Source organism: Selaginella moellendorffii, unplaced genomic scaffold (assembly GCF_000143415.4).
Source record: "Selaginella moellendorffii unplaced genomic scaffold, v1.0 SELMOscaffold_63, whole genome shotgun sequence".
NCBI classification, from domain to species: Eukaryota; Viridiplantae; Streptophyta; class Lycopodiopsida; order Selaginellales; family Selaginellaceae; genus Selaginella; species Selaginella moellendorffii.
In genome coordinates this window covers 867,015-888,990 of record NW_003314324.1, presented here as the reverse complement: position 1 = coordinate 888,990, position 21,976 = coordinate 867,015, and the positions used below count along the sequence as shown (strand labels likewise).

Below are 21,976 nucleotides of genomic sequence, written 5' to 3'. Positions count from 1 at the left end.
GCTTCGATCAGAAGCCGAGAACTGCCATTACCCTAGACCCTGTAGCGCCGCTTGTTTCCTACCCGTCTGCAGTCCAGCTGAATGCTAGCAGCACCAAGCCCAAAGTAGACACTAGAATGCTGCCTCCAAACACCCAAAGTACTCGCTGTGAAGGCTCGGACTTCTTCGGCTGGCTTGATTCCTTTCCCTGCCTGAGCGACTGAAGCTGCTCAACTAGAACCCGGATCTTGTCCAGGTCTGCATCCTTGGCGGCCTTGGCCAGTCCGTCCTCGATCTGCGTCAGTTCCAGATCCACTCCACGAGACCAATGCCTGTCTACAGCTGACCAGATGAAACCAGTTGTCCTCCAGAGTAGAATCCCCACATAGATGCCAGACACGACATCCACACTGTAGTGATGCCGCTCTCGTATCTCTCGCTGCGACGAGTGTGCGACGAGAAGCCAGATGAAAACCGAAGACCATCCCGGGTAGGCTTCCTGAGAGGGTAGTCACTTGAGAACGAGAAAACATGAAAAAGAAAAATTGATCCTTGTACTTACAGTCCATGCCATGGCAGTGAGCACTGAAACGAGAATGTGGCCGCTGAAAACGAGATCATTGCAGCCTCCTCCAGCTCTCTTCAAAGTGTTGAACCACGATTCCTCTTTGAAGTTGGCGGCATTTGGATCAACCGGCCTGAGAAAGTTGGCTAGGAATTGCATTCGTCCCCAGTTTGGAACGTACTCAGCTGGGTACTCAGCTGCTTGATCTGCGAAAACAAATACGCCATTAAGACGGAAACAAGGAACACTCTTCTCCTACCGTAGGCCGAGTCTTCACGTAGGAGCCGAGCGATCGCGCTTGGATCAGAAGAGTAAGGAACATAGTATTTCTGTGCCCAAGGATGAGGATGGTCGGGGACTCTAAATCTTGCTCTAGCACACCAGGGCCTCGCAGAAGGGAGTATAGTCCCGAGAAACGTGACCACCCTGAGAAGCCTTCCCACACCCATTGTGAAAAGATATCTGGCACCCAGCGCGAGCCCCGGAGCTCTAACGCATCCAAAGAGCACGGAGAATCCCAGCATTATAAAGAGCATGAGGTAATGGTGCAAACCTATGATCGGTGCTCGCAGAACCTCGACGAGAAATCCCGGGAGGCGCTCGTTGAGAGCCAGTAAGAGCCACTGCCCCATATCCGGTAGAGGTTTCGCGGATCTGGCAAAACGCATAGCCATCAGACCACAAATATTTCGCTTCTGCCTATAGTTTCTTACCCGTGCCAATCCAGCCCGAGGACGCTCGTCACGAACTGGACAGAGATCGCCTCGACGACGAGGCAGGAGAGCATGAAAACAAGGCAGGCGACGAAGAGAAGCGCGCTCCGTATCTCCGCGGGCCAGTGAGGGTACCACGGAGCTCGCGATGCAGCTCCAAGCGCGAGCGATCCCCAGAGAATCGGCCGCAGCGCGTCGTGCAGCCCCGGCGCCACGACACGGAGATAATCCACGAGAATGTAGGCGACAGCCGCCAGCCCCAATTCCCCGCCCCTCGCGAGCGCGATAGGCGCCTTCATCGTGGAATAAACCTCTGTGATTAGGGCTCTTACGCTGGGGGCGTAGGGATTCGAACCCTGGACTAGTAGCGCTGACTTTGTTGACTAAATGGTTTAAACGACGTGGCGCCGTAACTTGACTTGACGGGAGAGTTGCCAAAGTCCATAGAGGCGGCTCAAAGTTTCTTTAAATACTCCAATTCCCATTGTGAAACTCCTCTGTGTAGCAAAAGATGAAGGCTTCACATTTGGCAAGTCTTGTTGCTGCAACATGTTTCCTGTTGCTTCTCCTTGTTGGCAACAATCAGGCATCGGCTCAGCGCTGCATCGATTCGCTTCCAATTCCTTGTCGTAGAGGCGGGAATATCTGTGCCTGTTGCCCTGCGCTCAGACCCAAGGCGGACTACTGTCCTCGCCTCCAAAGCACGGTCGAGGAATTACAAGGGACTTGCTCTAGAATCCGCTGTGCTTCACCCTAGGTAATTGGGATCTCTCTCGTGTAATCCTGTAGTAACTACTATCTGTATGATTCGAATAAGGAATCTCGTTCAATGTGTTTGACACCTTGTTTTTGGGGTTGAAACTCTCTCCTTAATCTGTTTAGTGACATAAAAATGCACCTGTTGTCTCAAATTTTTTTAACTCTGCCACACAATTTTCAACAGTTGAGTTGAGTTTTTGAGGTTGGAACAGATGATGGCACCGCCCTGAAACTAGCCACGTTACTGAGGCCACCTCATGCGTACCTTTTGTTGAGGATAATATCTAGATTCTAGTCATTCGACTTTAACTTGTCAGTCTTAAATACACAACCGAGCAAAGCCAATGTAGCTCCGGATCTGTTCTTCAACACAACGGTTGGCGGGATGGTGGGTTCAGTGCTGCTTCGAGCTCACCCCACGCCCTCAAAATAATTTCTTTTTGCGTGAGCTGGCTAGTAATCTCTTCCCAGTTTCGTACTTTATGTCGAATAATTTGTTTGTGACATGGAATTGACGGTTCCACCGATTCAAAGTCAAAGAAACTTGTCAGAAGTGGGATTTGAACCCACCCCTCGTCAGAGGAGCAGAACTTGAGTTTGCCGCCTGACATTACACAAATATAATTACTCTACAAACATCTATGTTTCTAAGTATTGGTCTGTGATATAACTTTTGTGCTGAAGAGAGCTTCTTTGGCTTGGTATGGGCTTCTGTGCCATGTCTGATTAGGGAACTCCCAGCTGTAAGATCCCTGTGAGACAAGAAAGAGCCGTTATTCTGGGCCATGTTTAATTTTAAGGATGGTTTGATATTTGATTAAAAAGATATTTAATAGGAAAACTATTGTTCTTTGGCCATAACCCAGTTTGTCGTGATGGCTCTTGGCTATGCCCTAAATGAAGAAGAATAGGTAAATTTTGATAGATTTGGCTGAAAAATAGTGAAGAAATCCAGATGGGTTTGTCATTAATAGACTTCTAAATTTGGCTGAGATTGTCATTTTTTTGCGCCTGTCAAAGAACCCTTCCATTCTTCAGGGGAATCCAGAATCTGCAAGATGTGCCTTCGTTTTGGTTTCTTCAGGGCTGCATTTCTGAGGTAGTTGTCTTTCAATTGCTTCACTTTAGTTAGCATTTTCTTTTTGATTGCCTCCCCTTTCTTCTCTTCAGGTAAATGCTTTTTTTCTTGTCACTTCATCTTCTTTTTCTTGTGCACAGCAAAAATTTTCAACCTTTTTCTCTTCTATAATACAAGCTTTCTCAACCACTTTCACCTTCTTCTCTTCTACCTTGCATCCTTTCTCCTAAATACATGCTTTCTGGTCTTCCAATCTTGTTAGCATCTATATAATAGAAAATATAAAGGCTATTTAAGCAAGGAATGTCTAAAATATCACTACAAGTAGCTAAAGTGCATTAACAACATTGTATTGATATTTGATAGTGAATATTTCTTCATAGACTTTTGACTTATTGAGAAGAAATTATTCTGTGGGTATGAAGTGTCCTCTCACAAGTAGCAAGTGACAAATGTTAAGTAAGTGTCTAATGACAAAACTCATCTTTAGCATTATTGCTTTAGACACATAAATCACAAAGTTTTGCAGTTGCAAAGCATATGGTGAAGGGTTTGGATCTCAAGGGTACAATCATGTAAAACTTTTGTAAGTCTTCTGCACCATTGAGGGTTGATGGATATTCTTAGCCATTTTGGTGCAAAGTACTTCATGGACTTTCATTAATGACTTTAGCCACAAAATTTGCATATTTTTCGTGTGGAAAGGATGAAATTATGGAAGCGTTGAAACATTATATTACTTTTTTTAAAATGAAGTTTAAATGAAAGATCAAAATATTATGAATCGATAGAGGAAATTTAAGATTTTTGCCATGAATATAAGATTTAATATCAAGTCACTGCATGGTACATACAACATCAAAATGGAGTTGTTAAACAAAAGAATTAAACATTAGTGAATGTGGCATATAACCTCCTTTTTAATGTGAAGTTGAGTAAAGAATTTTGACAACAAACATTTGTTATAGTGATGCATGTCCAAAATTAATTACTTATTATTGTGTTTAAAGGTAGGTAGACTCTAAAGAAGTGTAGTCTGAAAGGAAGTCTAACATATTACATTTTATATGTTTAACTTTTACTTGCATCTTAAATTAGCTACATAAAAAGTTTGATCCTAAGAGCAAAAAGTTTTTAGTTGTAAAGGATATAAACTTTAGGATCTAGCTATTATAACCACATTTATTAGCATCTTTGTAAAATATAATTTTATAAATGATAAGGCAATGAAATTAAAGTTCATGAATATTGTGAATGAAGATCTTCTTGCTATCTTTTTAACTTGGTCTTAAATTATAAAGTGTCTTTTAGTTTGATTTATACTGAGATTGAGTGATATTCCAATAAATCCAATTTAAGAAACTTATAAAATGATAGGACTAAAATCATGATGTTAAATTAATGTAGCATATGTGATCATGGGATGAAATTTGAATATACTATCACTGTGGATTTTTAAAACTTTGTGGGATAAATAAGGATAAAATAAATATTAAAGACTCTCTTGTTAAAAAATTGCACATTTTTTATTGGCTTAAAGTGAAAGAGATAAGGCAATATATAATATTGGAGCAATTGATCATTATTCTTAAATAAAGTATATCTTTACCTTTAAAATTGAAATTATACATACTGAATATCCATGATTACATCCTTTGTTTTGTAAAGCTAAAATAATTAGTAAATTCAATGTGAAAATTGAAGTGTTAGTTTTCATTGGCTCAATAAATGTCAGTGTCCTCATTGACTATTCACTAATAACCTTTAAGAAGGAAATAGTGCATATGATCATGAAATAAAGATTTAAATATATTATCACCATAAATCTTTATAACTTTAGAAAATAAATAGGGTTAAAGTATTTATTAAAGGCTCTTTCATCAATTAATTACTCTTTTTAATAGGGATAACATGTGTTACAACTAAGGATCTAAAGAATGTTTTCATCAACAAACATGTATAACTCAATGAAGCATTAGTCACATGCCTAAAAGCCCTAAATGGATTCACAAGCTTTCCAATCTCAACTTCCACACCAAGCAAGTTAATAATTTTTTAAATTATTTTATTGGAGCACAAACCCCCACAGCTTAGGCCCATACATAAGATCTTATCATATTTGTTACACCAACATTTGTCAGAGCCGTCAAAGAGCTATGAAAGATTTGAAGGCAGTGCTAAACGATCCAATCCAGCTTGAGCAATGTAGAATGTCCAAAGATTCTAAGATGCCTTCTTGGGGCATTTGCAAGGCTCGCAAAGATCACAGACAAGAGTTGTACCACCCAGGAGAGTGTCTTTAGATCCAAGCACCCAAACATTGAGGTTGTGAGCCACTTGCCATTGCCAACGTACTTGACCCATTGTCACCACTCGGGAGATCAACAAGCACGCCAGAAGCTCCGTCTTGCATGGATCGCCAGGCGGAGCTTTGGTGGAGTCCTCCACTGGCAAGGATTAACAAGGAGACTGCAAAGGCGTGGGCGCGACGAGTAATTCTTCATCTCAAGTTCAAAATTTCTGAACGTTGGCTTCCACGGTGTTAGGCTCTTCAGGAAGGAAGACGAGGCGGCAGTCCTGTGGTTCAAGCCTCTAAGAGGACAATCTATTGCGCAAAATTGAATTTTGCTACTTCGTTGAATCCGAAAACCACCGGACTAGACTTAGAATAGCTGAGCAGAAGATTTTATGTTCTTAGGGTTCTTACGATAGCTTTGTTTATCCTAAATGATCATCCACCATGGAGCTGCTGGATGGTGGGCTTGCAAATTCATCCTTGGTACGCTTCGTTTCCCATAAGGATTGAATGGCTTTCTTAATTTCTCTGCGTTTCTAGTTTCTCTCTCCATGGAACGGCTCGCATACTACGGCATTGTAGCAAACATGGTGATTTACATGTCTAGCAAGCTTCACGTATCCAGAGCCAGTGCGGCAAACGCAGTCTCAAACTGGATGGGAACCTGTAATCTTACCCCTCTACTGGGTGGATTCCTTGCAGACTCTTACCTCGGCCAGTTTCGGACGATCAACGCCTTTTTCGGTATCTACTTGCCGGTAAGAAACACAGACACTCTAGACTCACCTTTGCCCAACCTTACACTCACAGGGTATGATCTTGCTAACCTTGTCAACTTTGCTACACCCTACATGCCATAGCACTGGATCACATACTTGCAGCAAAACAGTAAACCCGGCCTTGCTTTACACAGCGTTATACGTCATAGCCGTGGGATCCGGTGGACCAAGGTCTTGCATTTCATCATTCGGTGCTTTTCAACTGGAAGAGTCTGATGATCCAGCAAGCAACAAGGCCAGCTTCTTCAACTGGAGCTACTTCTTCACCAACATCGGAGGTCTGATTGCGGGAACAGCTCTGGTATATGTCCAGCAGGAAGTAAGCTGGCCGCTCGGGTTCGCCATCCCCACAGTGGCGGTCACGGCGTCCGCCATGATCTTTCTCATGGGCTGGCCGCGGTACAAGCACAAGCAACCGGGTGGGAGCCCGCTAACCAGGGTGGCACAAGTTTTCGTTGCCGCTGCCAGAAACAGAAGTGCAAGGATAGAAGTCGAGCATGCAAATGCAACCCTCTATGAGCTACAAGGGGAGAGTTCCAGCATTCCAGGAAGTCAGCAGATTCAGCACACTGCTGGATTTGGATTTCTCGACAAGGCGGCAGCCATCGCTCGCGATGAGCAAACAGCGTTTGGGAACTCACCACCGACGGGATGGAGGTTATGCACGGTAACGCAGATCGAGGAGGTGAAGATCATCCTGCGCTTGATGCCAGTGTGGGCGACGAGCATCATCTTCTCCACCGTTTTCATTCAGACCTCGACGCTGTTCGTGCAGCAGGGGCAAGAAATGCGCAACCGCATATCCGGCTTCAAAGTCCCCCCGGCATCGCTCGCAGCATTTGACACCATCGCCGTCATTCTCACAGTGCCGCTCTACGAGAGGCTTCTCGTCCCAGTTCTTCGCAGGTTGGCCGGTCAACAGAGTGGGTTGACCGGCTTGCAAAGGATGGGCCTGGGGCTTTTACTGGCGATGGTGGCCATGGTTGTGGCGGGGGTGGTGGAAACGCACGCAATGGTTCACCAGGTGAGTATACTCTGGCAGGTGCCACAGTATTTTCTAGTGGGCACCGCTGGAGTGTTTGCGTTTGCCGGGAGGACCGAGTTCTTCAACGAGGAGTCCCCCGAGGCAATGCGGAGTTTGATCGGTGCGCTGTCGCTCGCTACAAATGCTTTAGGGAGTTATCTCAGTAGTGTTCTTGTTGCTGCGGTGGAGAAGATCACGAGCAAGGGTGGCGGACGCGGGAGCTGGATCGATCACCATATGGACTACTTCTTCTGGCTCTTGGCGGCGCTCGTCGCCACTGATCTTGGCTTGTTTCTTGTGTGTGTCCGCTGCTACAGATTCCGGGCTATGGCGAAATGAATAAACCATAGCATAAGAACCCTAATTCGCGGGAAATTGCCGGGATCATCCAAAATCCCGGGAGAAGCGGCGTTCTCACTCAGTCCGACGATGGCGATGAGAGGAGCTACATCGACGGCGGTCCTAGGCGCTCCAACATATCTTACATCGCTGCCTCGTATGTGAAACTCGTAGAGGCCGGGGTGCTCGCGCCGTTCTTTTGCTTTACCAGTTTCTTTGCGCTTATTTGTTTGCACAGAAATTCTCGCTGATCAGTGGCATCTTGTTCGCTGGTGGGAGCGCAAGCTTGCAAGATGGTCCTAAGTACCGGCGAGTTTCTCTATGTTCTTCCCTCTTGCTTTAGTGTTGGAATGCTTCTTGTTCGTTCTTCGTTTCGTCCATTGTTTTTAGTCTTTGATTGTTTATTTTGATCTTGTAGAGGGCACTGAAAGCAAATGATATGCTTGGGACGTGCTTGGGTCTGGAACTTCTGTGATCGTCAGGGGCAACCATTCCATCCTCGGACTATTACAACGCACTGGAAGCTGCTGGAGAGCTAAACTTCGTGGGCGACAGGGCCAAAGAGCGCAGCATGTTCTGGTAACGAGTCAGTTCTTTGTATGTGTTTGTGAAAGAGGTTTCCTAAGGGCATTCTGGATAAGGTGGAGCACGAGAAGCTTGCAGAATCACATTGTAAGGTTTAGTTTGTGTTTTCTTCTTTGACTTGGATTGCAGAAAGGTCTATCTCCACAGACTTGGACAGATAGAGCCTTAGAGATTTCTTCGACGTGCTAACTACGACTCATGGGAAGGTACTTCTCCCAAATCTCTTGAGCCATCAGTTTCTTTGGAATTTCAGATATATATTTCGGCCATTGAAGGACGCAAGTAACCAATAACTGGTGTGCAATGGCAAAAGCTTTTCTCGCTTTTCATCTCTTTGTTTTTATAGTCTCTCGATTTTGCAGAAGAATGCATTCGAATGGGAATACGACGGAATACCACTCTCTGGATGCCATTCGAATTACACAGAGCACCCAGCTTCTTCGTCAGGTTAGTCCCTTCATCTTCATGGAAACAGTCGACTGTTTGTCTGAGTAGCGAGGCTCTGAAGTCAAGCCACTTGGGAAGAATCCGTTGTCGTCTAACCCAGACGACCCGACTGCGCCACAATAGACCATGCACCCGTCGACTTCATGTTTCTCCACTGGCCGTGAAAAAAAGAAATTTCATGGTCAAATATGATACCGTTGCCGGACGCAGAGGGGAGACACGGCACGGAGGAGGAGACCGCAGCTGCGTTTACTACAGAGTTAGGCCCGCACGGAGGAGACCAGCTACTTATACAACAGGGCTAGGCCCGCACGTGGAAGAATTTCGTTAGCTAATTTCATGAGAAAGTAACATGTTTAGTTTTTGTATTAGCCTCTAAAGGAATGTACATACACATTTCATTGACCAGATTGTTGGCAATTGCATGGTGGCGATGTGAAAATAGCGACAGAGTGGAGTTGATAAAATTTTCAGCCTTACCAACTCCAGTTTGATCTTGGAGCCTCAGAGTGAACGCGAAAAACGTGTAAACAACTTTTCAAAAAGGCCGAATTAATCCTTGTCGTGATCTGTGTGGAGCCCTGGTGGCTATGGACCACAACCAAACGCGTCGCCGCGCACAGCTGGCACGCAAAGCTTTGCATTTCCACAAATTATATATATAGATATATATTAGGTTGTATGTACGTTTCTCTCATCAACAATGGCCAGTGTTGTGACCGTGTTGGGGTCTTGGACTGTCAAGCCCGAAACTCCGACTCCACAACCCCGGATTCACAAGCTCTCCAATCTCGACTTCCACATCTCCTTTGAGAATTACACCAAGCAAGTCTACTATTTCCCGCCATCTAGCAGGGATGATCTTGTCGCGAGCTTGAAAGCTTCGCTGTCCAGAGTGCTTGTCCCGTTTTATGTCTTGGCAGGACGAGTGCGCAAGGCGGAAGATGGTCACAAGCTGGAGGTGGATTGCAACGACGCTGGCGTCTCGTTTGTGGAGGCGAGTGCCCCCGACGCCAGCTTCAGCGATTGGAAAAACATGGCGTTTTGCTCCATCGAGCAGCATCTCAATCCTTCGGATGTGGCCATCACGGATCCAGACACTGCTCCGATCTTCAAAGTTCAGGCAGGTTTCTTGATATCGCAGTTAATTCTTCAATATTTCATGGAATTCCTGAATCTAGGTGACGAAGTTCAAGTGTGGTGGGATCGCATTGGGGATCTTAACGGCCGAAGTGATCCTGGATGGATCGTCATTCTTTGCGTTTGTGAATTCTTGGTCCGAAATCCACCGAGGCCTGCCGCTTTCGAGGCCTCCGGTTTTTGCCTCTAACATTTTCCAGGCCAGACAGCCCCCAGCGATCATTCTGCCAGTCCGCGACTACTACTCCTCTCCGATCTATAACACTCACTCGGCCAAAGCAACCGACGTAACGTGCGAGTACGTCGTGAAGATGTTTGAGATGGATCCTGACCAAGTCGACGATCTTATCCGAGACGTTCACAGTGGTCCGTACAGCTATGGCCGCCCTCCAACCTCGTTCGAGGCAACGAGCGCCATGATCTGGAAAGCCACCACCGAGGCCAGAGATCTCCAAGACTCGATCATCACAAGCTACGTCTATGCAATCTCTCTCAAGGGCAAGAACCGCTGGAACCCCCCAGTCCCAGCCTCGTACATTGGCAACAGCATCCACTCGCCATGCCTCACTGCCAAGGCCGGGGACATCAAATCCCGCCATCTCTCCTACGCTGCGAGGCTCTTCCACGAGGATATCCTAAGCACCACTCAAGAACACATGCAATCCGCCATCGATTGGATGGAGATGGAGCTGGGCAGAGGAAGGAAGATCAATCTAAATGGTGATTTTGTGTCGGGGACTGGGATCTACAGCACGAGCTTGCACAGTTTCCCTGTGTACAGCGTTGATTTTGGATGGGGAAAGACTGTACACTACTCTCTGGTAATGCAGCCGCCGTGGTATGGGAACGGTGTCACGGTGATTCTCCCCAGCCCGAGAGGAGGAAGGCACCGGCGGCTGCTCATCTCGCTACCTGCAATCCATATGAAGAAGCTCGTGAACCATGAATTCTTCCGCAAGTATACTACTCTCGGATCGTAAGAATGATCTATTCATATCTATGGGGTGTTGGTAATTTTTTTCTTGAACTAAGGATTTGTTTTGATAAGTAATCTTATTTTAAACACAAGGATTAAATCCTTAAAAATGTAAAAGTCTATATTTCTGATTCACCGTCCACGAGGACATTGCCCACCAGCTTTGGTTCATTGCATCTGGACCAAATGTATAGCAAATCTCTATAAAAGACAACAAATATTTATATGGAAGAATTTGGTGTCATCATCATCTAACTATGGTTGGGGTTAAAATGACGTTGATGTTTGATGTTTGATGGCGGGCACACTGGCTGGAAGGGAAGAAGCTCATTGGTGCTATGGGAGAAAACGAAATGGCAAATTGCAAATTGACACGTGGCTGCAGTTCATATCCATCGAATGGTGGCATCTATTCGATTGTGAGACAAGATTACGCGCAAGGAACATTTCTTCTTTCCCAGCGTTTTGGCCAGCCTCAAGTGGGCATTCTTATATGTAGTGACATACAGCGCTCTAATCACAAGGATATCGTTGGAGAATCACCAGGGTTTCTCTCGCGCCATGTTGACGAGCCAAAGCAATCATGCCCTTTCCAGAAAGAATTATGGCTCTTGGACTGTCTGACCTCTACTCTCTGGAACCATACACAGCCAAGAACATTTATAAAAAGCTATGCTTTGATTGTTTCATTCTTAACATTCAAGAGCTGGCTTGAGAAGCCGGTCTTACTTGATATGTCACGTACATTGCTATTTGGCCTATAAACACCTTTCCCAGAACCTTTGGATTATCCTAAGTTCTACCTCAGGCAGTTAGAGTCGTGTATCAGTTTGTTGGCAAGTTTGAGTGTTGTGAGAAGAGGATCTCGGGTGTCTTCCATGGGACAGCAGACACCCTAGGCTTCATTCCGTTCTGGTTTGAAGAAAATCTCACTGCATCGAGTCACAGGCAGCAATATCAGTCTCTTACCGGCTAGATCTCCTCGAGCTGCGATCGCGGCCACTGCTGCTGCGATCTAGCACTGCTGCTTGCAGCACAATGCCGCCGCCAGTGCGATCTTAGCAGTGCTGCGGAAGAAATGCACAATACAGCACCCCTCACTCTTACGTGGTTGCCTCCTCGCTTCCTCCGTGGCGCGCTTAGTCATTCCCAGCTCTACACCCTAAATGTTTAACGACTAACTCTAAATTAGTAACGTTAAATTTTAATTATATAATTTTATAATTAGCCAGTGAATGAACGGCTATAATTTATAAGTATATAACCTACGATTGGTTTAGGTCTTTCCTCATTGTGTTTTATGTTTGTGCTCCTTATATTTTCTTTCTTATTTTATTCATTCTCTTTAGTATTATGGCTAGATTGGAATATGTAAATCATGCTTAAGATAGTATTCTTTCTTTTTCTAATATTATTGAGAGAACTAATAGTAAGGTAAATTCTTTTAGTTTTTGTATTACGGTTGGTCTTCTCCCACAAGAGAGAGAATGTGAAAGATGTCATTGACCAATGAGATATCGATATGATAATCAAGGTTGTAAAGATGGTTTAAAGTGGAATTGTAAAAATTGCAATATCACAAAATTTCTTAGAACTAATACATGGTTTGCAAATAGTAATCTCATATTTACTCAAATGCTTAGAGTGATGTATTGTTGGTGCATTAAAATGCCACAAGATTAAACTCATATTGAGTGTAGTATTAAAAGTGAGCACACGATAACAAATTGGTACAACTTTTGTCGTGATATTTGCATTATCACATTACAATGAGGTAATCAAAAGATTGGTGGTCCAGGAAGTATTGTGGAAATTGATGAAAGTAAGTTTGGTAAGCAGAAATATAATTGTGGTAGAAGAGTAGAAGGTTAATGAGTCTTTGGAGGAATTGAACGTGATTCAGATCGAATGTTTATGGTTCCGGTAGCCAATCGTACTACACAAACTTTAACTGATATATTATATACATATGTTGAACTAGGTAAGTTTTATTTCTATTATTATTCTTAACTAATAATTTTTAATCCCACTAGTTTTAATCCCACTAGGATCGTCAGTGGCAACCATTCCATCCTCGAGTATTACAACGCACACAAAGCTGCTGGAGAGCTAAACTTCGTGGGCGACTGGGCCAAAGAGTGCAGCATGTTTACCTGGTAACAAGTCAGTTCTTTGTATGTGCTTGTGAAATGTTCTTTGTCCAGGTTTCCTAAGGACATTCTGGATAAGGTGGAGCACGATAAGCTTGCAATGCAGAATCACATTGTAAGGTTCTCAGCACTTACTTTGTGTTTTCTTCTTCTCATTTCTTTGGCTTGGATTGCAGAAAGGTCTATCTCCACAGACTTGGAGAGACACACAGAGCCTTAGAGATTTCTTCGACGTGCTAACTACGACTCCTGACCTGAATGGGAAGGTAATTCTCGGTGCCAAATCTCTTGAGCCATCAGTTCCTTTGGATTTTCAGATATATATTTCGACGATTGAAGGACCCAAGTATCCAGTAACTGGTGTGCAATGGCATCCCGAGGTAGAGCTTTTCTCGTTTTTCACCTCTTTGTTTTGATATTCTCTCGATTTTACAGAAGAATGCTTTCGAATGGGGATATGAAGGAATAGCTCACTCTCCGGATGCCGTTCATATTACACAGAGCGCTGCCAGCTTCTTCGTCGGGCAATTCTCTTCACCTTCTCATTAAACAGGATAAACTCTGGACTGTTTGTCTGAGTAGCGAGGCTCTGAAGTCAAGCCACACAGCTTCTTGGGAAGAAGAAGAGCAGCTATTGATCTACAACTATTCGCCAATCTATTCCGGCCGAGACGGGTACTTACTCCCATCAAAATCTAAAATCGCTCAGAGCCTCTTTGTACTGTGCTTGTAGGAAGGGACACTTCGATCAATCTTACGTCTTCTGGTGAAGCAATCTGATAATAAAACTACTGTTATTTTAGCTGAGGTCTCTAATCCGTCGTCGTCTATTCCGGTCAGGATGCCTGGCTTTCATCCAGGCGACCCTGGTTCAAATGCCGCCAACGGAATTGTATTTGATCCTCCCCACGTCACAGGAAAGGATGTGCACACTTTTCACAAGGGCAGAATAATCTCAACTGGCTGCCCACTTGCAGGCAGGGAGGACGAGAACGATATTGCAAGTTGTAAGTAATCTGCCCTGGTACGATGCTGAGAGGAGTTATTAGAGGTGATGGTTGTGGTACACGGGAAACAGCTTTCAGTTCTTCCATCTGATGCTTTTCCAGAGCTACAGCTCTCGCTGTGGAACCCATAGCTTTGTGAGTTCGCATCTAATTTCTATTGTTTAAACTCTATATTCGCTGGTCATCGCACCATTGGCAACTGTCCGATCGAGTTTAGTTCTTGGTAACAATCTTATTGATAAACCCACGTGGCTAACGTGGTCTGTACAGTTCTGAAGAAACCTGTATACTACTTACATCGGACAAAAGAGTCCTCCAGATTGTACTAGTTCAGTACGGGCTTGCCCTTAACCTCTTCATTAGGCCATTTGTTTCTTTCGCGTGGGCCTTGGACTACGAAAGAGAATGCTCTTCTTTGTTTTGGAAGAATGCATGTAGGAAAAGCTGGATTGGCTCTTTAGCTCTGTCAGTATAATCCCGTATCATTTTTTACTTTAAACCCCTATTTTAAATGATTAATATAACTAATGAAAATGCAACCATAAATATAAATACCTTTACTCGTTATATATATATAAACAAACATGAAATCTTATAGGTAATATATATATTAAGTTTGTGTATGTTCCTATATGGCTAGGGTGTTGGGTCTTGGACTGTCAAGCCCGAAACTCTGACTCCACAGCCCTGGATTCACAAGCTCTCCAATCTCGACTTCCACATCTCCTTTGAGAATTACACCAAGCAAGTCTACTATTTCCCGCCATCTAGCAGGGATGATCTTGTCGCGAGCTTGAGAGCTTCGCTGTCCAGAGTGCTTGTCCCGTTTTATGTCTTGGCAGGGCGGGTGCGCAGGGCGGAAGATGGTCACAAGCTGGAGGTGGATTGCAACGACGGTGGCATCTCGTTTGTGGAGGCCCCCGATGCCAGCTTCAGCGATTGGAAAAACATGGCGTTTTGCTCCATCGAGCAGCATCTCAATCCTTCGGAAGTGGCCATCACGGATCCAGACACTGCTCCGATCTTCAAAGTTCAGGCAGGTTTCTTGATATCGCATTTAATTCTTCAATATTTCATGGAATTCCTGAATCTAGGTGACGAAGTTCAAGTGTGGTGGGATCGCATTAGGGATCTTAACGGCCGAAGTGGTGCTGGATGGATCCTCATTCTTTGCGTTTGTGAATTCTTGGTCCGAAATCCACCGAGGCCTGCCGCTTTCGAGGCCTCCGGTTTTTGCCTCTAACATTTTCCAGGCCAGGCAGCCCCCATTCTGCCAGTCCGCGACTACTACTCCTCTCCGATCTATAACACTCACTCGGCCAAAGCAACCGACGTAACGTGCGAGTACGTAGTGAAGATGTTTGAGATGGATCCTGACCAAGTCGACGATCTTATCCGAGACGTTCACAGTGGTCCGTACAGCTATGGCCGCCCTCCAACCTCGTTCGAGGCAACGAGCGCCATGATGTGGAAAGCCATCACCGAGGCCAGAGATCTCCAAGACTCGATCATCACAAGCTACGTCTATGCGATCTCTCTCAAGGGCAAGAACCGCTGGAACCCCCCAGTCCCAGCCTCGTACATTGGCAACAGCATCCACTCGCCATGCCTCACTGCCAAGGCCAAATCCCGCCATCTCTCCTATGCTGCGAGGTTGTTCCAGGAGGATATCCTAAGCACCATTCAAGAACACATGCAATCCGCCATCGATTGGATGGAGATGGAGCTGGGCAGAGGACGGAAGATCAATCTAAATGGTGATTTTGTGTCGGTGACTGGGATCTACAGCACGAGCTTGCACAGTTTCCCTGTGTACAGCGTTGATTTTGGATGGGGAAAGACTGTACACTACTCTCTGGTAATGCAGTCGTGGTATGGGAACGGTGTCACGGTGATTCTCCCCAGCCCGAGAGGAGGAAGGCACCGGCGGCTGCTCATCTCGCTACCTGCAATCCATATGAAGAAGCTCGTGAACCATGAATTCTTCCGCAACTATACTACTCTGGGATCGTAGGAATATTCACTGGTTCATACATAGTTTGAGAATTTGTATTTATTTATTTGTAACTTTTAGAGATTTCTATACATTTTCAGCAATGAACCAATCAACTGTCAGATCTCAGGCCCAGAGTGAAGTCTTTTGCTCTTGGCCAATAGAAGGCCTGCAGACCATTTTGCTAGAGAAGAACAAATTGCAACATGGATCTTGGGGGTAACTGGGTAAATATGTTTTTTACTCTGATGAGTTGGGGGGGAACATGCAGCTCAAGGGCAATTGGGCTTGAGTTATATTGGCCAAAAATGTAATTGACACATTTTTTTATGTTTGCGAATCTCAATAACTTTTGCAGTTTTTCTCATGCTCAAGTTTTTGCCTTGGAGACTACTTAGAAGATTATATCAGCACCAATTGTTATTTATGGTTGCCAGATGAAACCCTTATGAGATGAATTCTTAGGTACTACCAATTATTACTCTCTTCTTACCTCTCACAGAATTTACAATATATGTGCATTGGTAAGTTTATCTTTGTGTTAAATTGTGCTATGAGGGTTGCTCTTCTCTGAGCTGTGGCAACAAGGATGACAATGTGCATGTCTTGAACATGTCTATTATGTTGCATTACACAATGCACTCTCAGCTTTCCATTTTGCAATTTTTTTTGCATTTTGTTTCATTTGCATATAAGTTCTACAAACGTAATATTAGAAATTACAAAGTATTTGAGAAAAATAGGGGCAAAACGAGTTTCAACGAAGTAGAAAAATTCAATTTTGCGCAATAGATTTTGAACCACAGGACTGCCGCCTCGTCTTCCTTCCTGAAGAACCTAACACCGTGGAAGCCAATGATCAGAAATTTTCAAAAGGTTGAACTTGAGATGCAATCCACAATGAAGAACTTCCATTCACAGCAAGTTGATTTGGGTGAAAACCACCGGAGCTGAGCAGATGTTCTTAGGGTTCAGCTTTGTTTATCCTAAATGGCCGACAATGGAGCTGCTGGATGGTGGGCTTGCAAATTCATTATTGGTACACTTCGGTTCCCATAAGGATTGAATGGCTTTCTTAATTTCTCTGCGTTTCTAGTTTCTCTCTCCATGGAACGGCTCGCATACTACGCCATTGTAGCAAACATGGTGATCTACATGTCTAGCAAGCTTCACGTATCCAAAGCCAGTGCGGCAAACGCAGTCTCAAACTGGATGGGAACCTGTAATCTTAGCCCTCTACTGGGTGGATTCCTTGCAGACTCTTACCTCGGCCAGTTTCGGACGATCAACGCCTTTTTCGGCATCTACTTGCTGGTAAGAAAAAGAGACACTCTAGACTCACCTTTGCCCAACGTTACACTCACAGGGTATGATCTTGCTAACCTTGTCAACTTTGCTACACCCTACATGCCATAGCACTGGATCACATACTTGCAGCAAAACAGTAAACCCGGCCTTGCTTTACACAGCGTTATACGTCATAGCCGTGGGATCCGGTGGACCAAGGTCTTGCATTTCATCATTCGGTGCTTTTCAACTGGAAGAGTCTGATGATCCAGCAAGCAACAAGGCCAGCTTCTTCAACTGGAGCTACTTCACCAACATCGGAGGTCTGATTGCGGGAACAGCTCTGGTATATGTCCAGCAGGAAGTAAGCTGGCCGCTCGGGTTCGCCATCCCCACAGTGGCGGTCACGGCGTCCGCCATGATCTTTCTCATGGGCTGGCCGCGGTACAAGCACAAGCAACCGGGTGGGAGCCCGCTAACCAGGGTGGCACAAGTTTTCGTTGCCGCTGCCAGAAACAGAAGTGCAAGGATAGAAGTCGAGCATGCAAATGCAACCCTCTATGAGCTACAAGGGGAGAGTTCCAGCATTCCAGGAAGTCAGCAGATTCAGCACACTGCTGGATTTGGATTTCTCGACAAGGCGGCAGCCATCGCTCGCGATGAGCAAACAGCGTTTGGGAACTCACCACCGACGGGATGGAGGTTATGCACGGTAACGCAGATCGAGGAGGTGAAGATCATCCTGCACTTGATGCCAGTGTGGGGGACGAGCATCATCTTCTCCACCGTTTTCATCCAGACCTCGACGCTGTTCGTGCAGCAGGGGCAAGAAATGCGCAACCGCATATCCGGCTTCAAAGTCCCCCTGGCATCGCTCGCGGCATTTGACACCATCGCCGTCATTCTCACAGTGCCGCTCTACGAGAGGCTTCTCGTCCCAGTTCTTCACATGTTGACCGGTCAACAGAGTGGGTTGACCGGCTTGCAAAGGATGGGCCTGGGGCTTTTGGCCATGGTTGTGGCGGGGGTGGTGGAAACGCACGCAATGGTTCACCAGGTGAGTATACTCTGGCAGGTGCCACAGCATTTTCAAGTGGGCGCCGCTGGAGTGTTCGCGTTTGCTGGGAGGACCGAGTTCTTCAACAAGGAGTCCCCCGAGGCAATGCGGAGTTTGATCGGTGCACTGTCGCTTGCTACAAATGCTTTAGGGAGTTGTTCTTGTTGGTGCGGTGGAGAAGATCACGAGCAAGGGTGGCAGACGCGGGAGCTGGATCGATCACCATATGGACTACTTCTTCTGGCTCTTGGCAGCGCTCGTCGCCACTGATCTTGGCTTGTTTCTTGTGTGCGTCCGCTGCTCTAGCAATTGACACGGGGCTATGGCGAAATGAAAAAACCATAGCATAAGAACCCTAATTCGCGGGAAATTGCCGGGATCATCCAGCTGCCCGAAGAATCCCGGGAGAAGCGCCGCTGATTGGGATTCTCACTCAGCCTGACAATGGCGATGGGAGGAGCTACATCGACGGGCGGTCCTAGGCGCTCCAACATATCTTACATCGCTGCCTGGTATGTGAAATTCGTAGAGGCCGGGGTGCTCGCGCCGTTCCGCCTTGGGAGACGCTAGCAAAGGTAACTTCCAGTTTCTTTGCGCTTATTTTTTTGCACAGAAATTCTCGCTGATCAGTGGCATCTTGTTTGCTGGTGGGAGCGCAAGCTTGCAAGATGGTCCTAAGTACCGCGCCAGCGAGTTTCTCTTTGTTCTTCCCTCTTGCTTTAGCTTTGGAATGCTTCTTGTTCGTTCTTCGTCCAGGAGTATTCACTTTGGAACTAGAGTATTTGATTGTTTATTTTGATCTTGTAGAGGGCACTGGAAGCAAATGATAGGACGTGCTTGGGTCTGGAACTTCTAGCTGTGATCGTCAGTGGCAACCATTCCATCCTGAACGATTACAACGCATACCACGAAGCTGCTGGAGAGCTAAACTTCGTGGGCGACTGGGCCAAAGAGCTCAGCATGTTCTGGTAACGAGTCGGTTCTTTGTATGTGTTTGTGAAATGTTCTTTGTCCAGGTTTCCTAAGGGCATTCCGGATAAGGTGGAGCACGAGAAGCTTGCGGAATCACATTCTAAGGTTTAGTTTGTGTTTTCTTCTTTGGCTTGGATTGCAGAAAGGTCTTGTTGTATTATGAAACAGTGTTGTGTTATTGTTATGACGGTTAATACATGGTTAATTGTATGGGTTTATAGTGATGATCCATGGAAATGTAGGAAGCAGCTGCATTTAGGAATTTTAAGAGGATGTGGCAACTCTTGACGGTTAGTGAGGATATGTGATGTGGCTAGTGATGTGGACCTTGTGCTTCCCACACTCCTCAAGGTTTCCATTACCTAGCTTGAGTGTCTTTAGGAAGACTTGATGCTTTACACAAGGTAGAGCCTTGGTCAGGACATCCGCCAGCGTGTTGGTAGGACAAAATTCCAGAAGAATTTTGCCTTTGTCGATGAGTTCCCGGATGGAATGGAACCTCAGTTTGATGTGCTTTATCCAATAACTGGTGTGCAATGACAAAAGCTTTTCTCGCTTTTCATCTCTTTGTTTTTATATTCTCTCGATTTTGCAGAAGAATGCATTTGAAACGAAGGAATACCCCACTCTCCGGATGCCATTCGAATTACACAGAGCACTTCGTCAGGTTAGTCCCTTCATCTTCATGGAAACAGTCGACTCTGAGTAGTGAGGCTCTGAAGTCAAGCCACTTGGGAAGAATCCGTTGTCGTCTAACCCAGACTACCCGACTGCGCCACAATAGATCATGCATCCGTCGACGTCATGTTTCTCCACTGAAAAAATTTCATGATCAAATACGATACTATTGAACCCTTGCCCGGCCAGAGGGGAGATGTCGACTTAGACACGGCAGAGAGGGGCAGACCGCAGCTGCTTCTACATGGTTAGGCCCGCACGGAGGAGGCACAGTGAACGCGCAAAACGTGTACACAGTGTACACAAAAAGCTGACTTTGTCCTTGTCGTGATCTGTGTTCGTGGCTATGGACCACGTGCGTCGCCACGCATAGTTCGCACGCATTTTTTCAAGGCTTTGCATTTCCTGGAACCCACGAAAGATTTGGTGTTATATATATTTTAGGTTGTACGTATGTTCTCTCGTCAATAATGGCCAGTGTTGTGACCGTGTTGGGGTCTTGGACTGTCAAGCCAGAAACTCCGACTCCACAACCCCGGATTCACAAGCTCTCCAATCTCGACTTCCACATCTCCTTTGAGAATTACACCAAGCAAGTCTACTATTTCCCGCCATCTAGCAGGGATGATCTTGTCGCGAGCTTGAAAGCTTCGCTGTCCAGAGTGCTTGTCCCGTTTTATGTCTTGGCAGGACGAGTGCGCAAGGCGGAAGATGGTCACAAGCTGGAGGTGGATTGCAACGACGCTGGCGTCTCGTTTGTGGAGGCGAGTGCCCCCGATGCCAGCTTCAGCGATTGGAAAAACATGGCGCTTTGCTCCATCGAGCAGCATCTCAATCCTTCGGAAGTGGCCATCACGGATCCAGACACCGCTCCGATCTTCAAAGTTCAGGCAGGTTTCTTGATATCGCATTTAATTCTTCAATATTTCATGGAATTCCTGAATCTAGGTGACGAAGTTCAAGTGTGGTGGGATCGCATTAGGGATCTTAACTGCCGAAGTGGTGCTGGATGGATCCTCATTCTTTGCGTTTGTGAATGCTTGGTCCGAAATCCACCGAGGCCTGCCGCTTTCGAGGCCTCCGGTTTTTGCCTCTAACATTTTCCAGGCCAGACAGCCCCCAGCGATCATTCTGCCAGTCCGCGACTACTACTCCTCTCCGATCTATAACACTCACTCGGCCAAAGCAACCGACGTAACGTGCGAGTACGTAGTGAAGATTTTTGAGATGGATCCTGACCAAGTCGACGATCTTATCCGAGACGTTCACAGTGGTCCGTACAGCTATGGCCGCCCTCCAACCTCGTTCGAGGCAACGAGCGCCATGATCTGGAAAGCCATCACCGAGGCCAGAGATCTCCAAGACTCGATCATCACAAGCTACGTCTATGCGATCTCTCTCAAGGGCAAGAACCGCTGGAACCCCCCAGTCCCAGCCTCGTACATTGGCAACAGCATCCACTCGCCATGCCTCACTGCCAAGGCCGGGGACATCAAATCCCGCCATCTCTCCTACGCTGCGAGGCTCTTCCACGAGGATATCCTAAGCACCACTCAAGAACACATGCAATCCGCCATCGATTGGATGGAGATGGAGCTGGGCAGAGGAAGGAAGATCAATCTAAATGGTGATTTTGTGTCGGGGACTGGGATCTACAGCACGAGCTTGCACAGTTTCCCTGTGTACAGCGTTGATTTTGGATGGGGAAAGACTGTACACTACTCTCTGGTAATGCAGCCGCCGTGGTATGGGAACGGTGTCACGGTGATTCTCCCCAGCCCGAGAGGAGGAAGGCACCGGCGGCTGCTCATCTCGCTGCCTGCAATCCATATGAAGAAGCTTGTGAACCATGAATTCTTCCGCAAGTATACTACTCTGGAATGATCACTGGTTCATATGGGGTTTGAGAGTTGGTGTTGGTAATTTTTTCTTGAACGAAGGATTTTTAATAGAATAATCTTATTTTAAATACAAGGATTTAATCCTTAAAAATGTAAAAGTCTATATTTCCGATACATACCTCGAGGACATTGTGTTTTACTTGATGCCTACCAGCTTGGTTCATTGCATCTGGACCAAATGTATAGCAACTCTCTATAAAAGATTATATGGAAGAATTTGGTGCTCCTATGGTTGGGGTTAAAATTACGTT

The 21,976-nt window shown here is 45.7% G+C and overlaps 5 protein-coding genes and 1 long non-coding RNA gene across 6 annotated transcripts; 5 read left to right on the top strand and 1 right to left on the bottom strand.

The window, feature by feature from the left end:
- Nucleotides 1-32: 32 nt before the first annotated feature.
- Nucleotides 33-1,556, bottom strand: LOC9644978. Its single transcript, XM_002984569.2, has 4 exons — nt 1,258-1,556; nt 804-1,198; nt 542-750; nt 33-478 (listed from the first exon to the last, which is right to left on the bottom strand). The coding sequence occupies exons 1-4, from the start codon at nt 1,554-1,556 to the stop codon at nt 59-61; spliced, it is 1,323 nt and encodes a 440-aa protein (XP_002984615.2). The 3' UTR covers nt 33-58.
- Nucleotides 1,557-9,266: 7,710 nt separating this feature from the next.
- LOC9644976 (shikimate O-hydroxycinnamoyltransferase) lies at nt 9,267-10,815 on the top strand. The gene is made up of 2 exons (XM_024689773.1): nt 9,267-9,687; nt 9,746-10,815. Exons 1-2 carry the CDS (start codon nt 9,268-9,270, stop codon nt 10,682-10,684), a joined length of 1,359 nt encoding a protein of 452 aa, XP_024545541.1. The 5' UTR covers nt 9,267; the 3' UTR covers nt 10,685-10,815.
- A 2,856-nt stretch (nt 10,816-13,671) lies between these two features.
- On the top strand, nt 13,672-15,851 carry LOC112351595 (shikimate O-hydroxycinnamoyltransferase-like). The gene is made up of 4 exons (XM_024689714.1): nt 13,672-13,837; nt 14,108-14,121; nt 14,478-14,985; nt 15,091-15,851. Exons 1-4 carry the CDS (start codon nt 13,672-13,674, stop codon nt 15,849-15,851), a joined length of 1,449 nt encoding a protein of 482 aa, XP_024545482.1.
- A 1,122-nt stretch (nt 15,852-16,973) lies between these two features.
- Nucleotides 16,974-18,444, top strand: LOC9644974 (protein NRT1/ PTR FAMILY 8.5). Its single transcript, XM_024689713.1, has 2 exons — nt 16,974-17,144; nt 17,197-18,444. Exons 1-2 carry the CDS (start codon nt 16,974-16,976, stop codon nt 18,442-18,444), a joined length of 1,419 nt encoding a protein of 472 aa, XP_024545481.1.
- A 221-nt stretch (nt 18,445-18,665) lies between these two features.
- Nucleotides 18,666-19,373, top strand: LOC112351610. The gene is made up of 2 exons (XR_002994186.1): nt 18,666-19,142; nt 19,191-19,373. It is a non-coding gene; the product is annotated as an uncharacterized LOC112351610 (long non-coding RNA).
- A 907-nt stretch (nt 19,374-20,280) lies between these two features.
- Nucleotides 20,281-21,758, top strand: LOC9644973 (shikimate O-hydroxycinnamoyltransferase). The gene is made up of 2 exons (XM_024689774.1): nt 20,281-20,714; nt 20,773-21,758. Exons 1-2 carry the CDS (start codon nt 20,295-20,297, stop codon nt 21,706-21,708), a joined length of 1,356 nt encoding a protein of 451 aa, XP_024545542.1. The 5' UTR covers nt 20,281-20,294; the 3' UTR covers nt 21,709-21,758.
- The last annotated feature ends 218 nt before the right edge of the window (nt 21,759-21,976 follow it).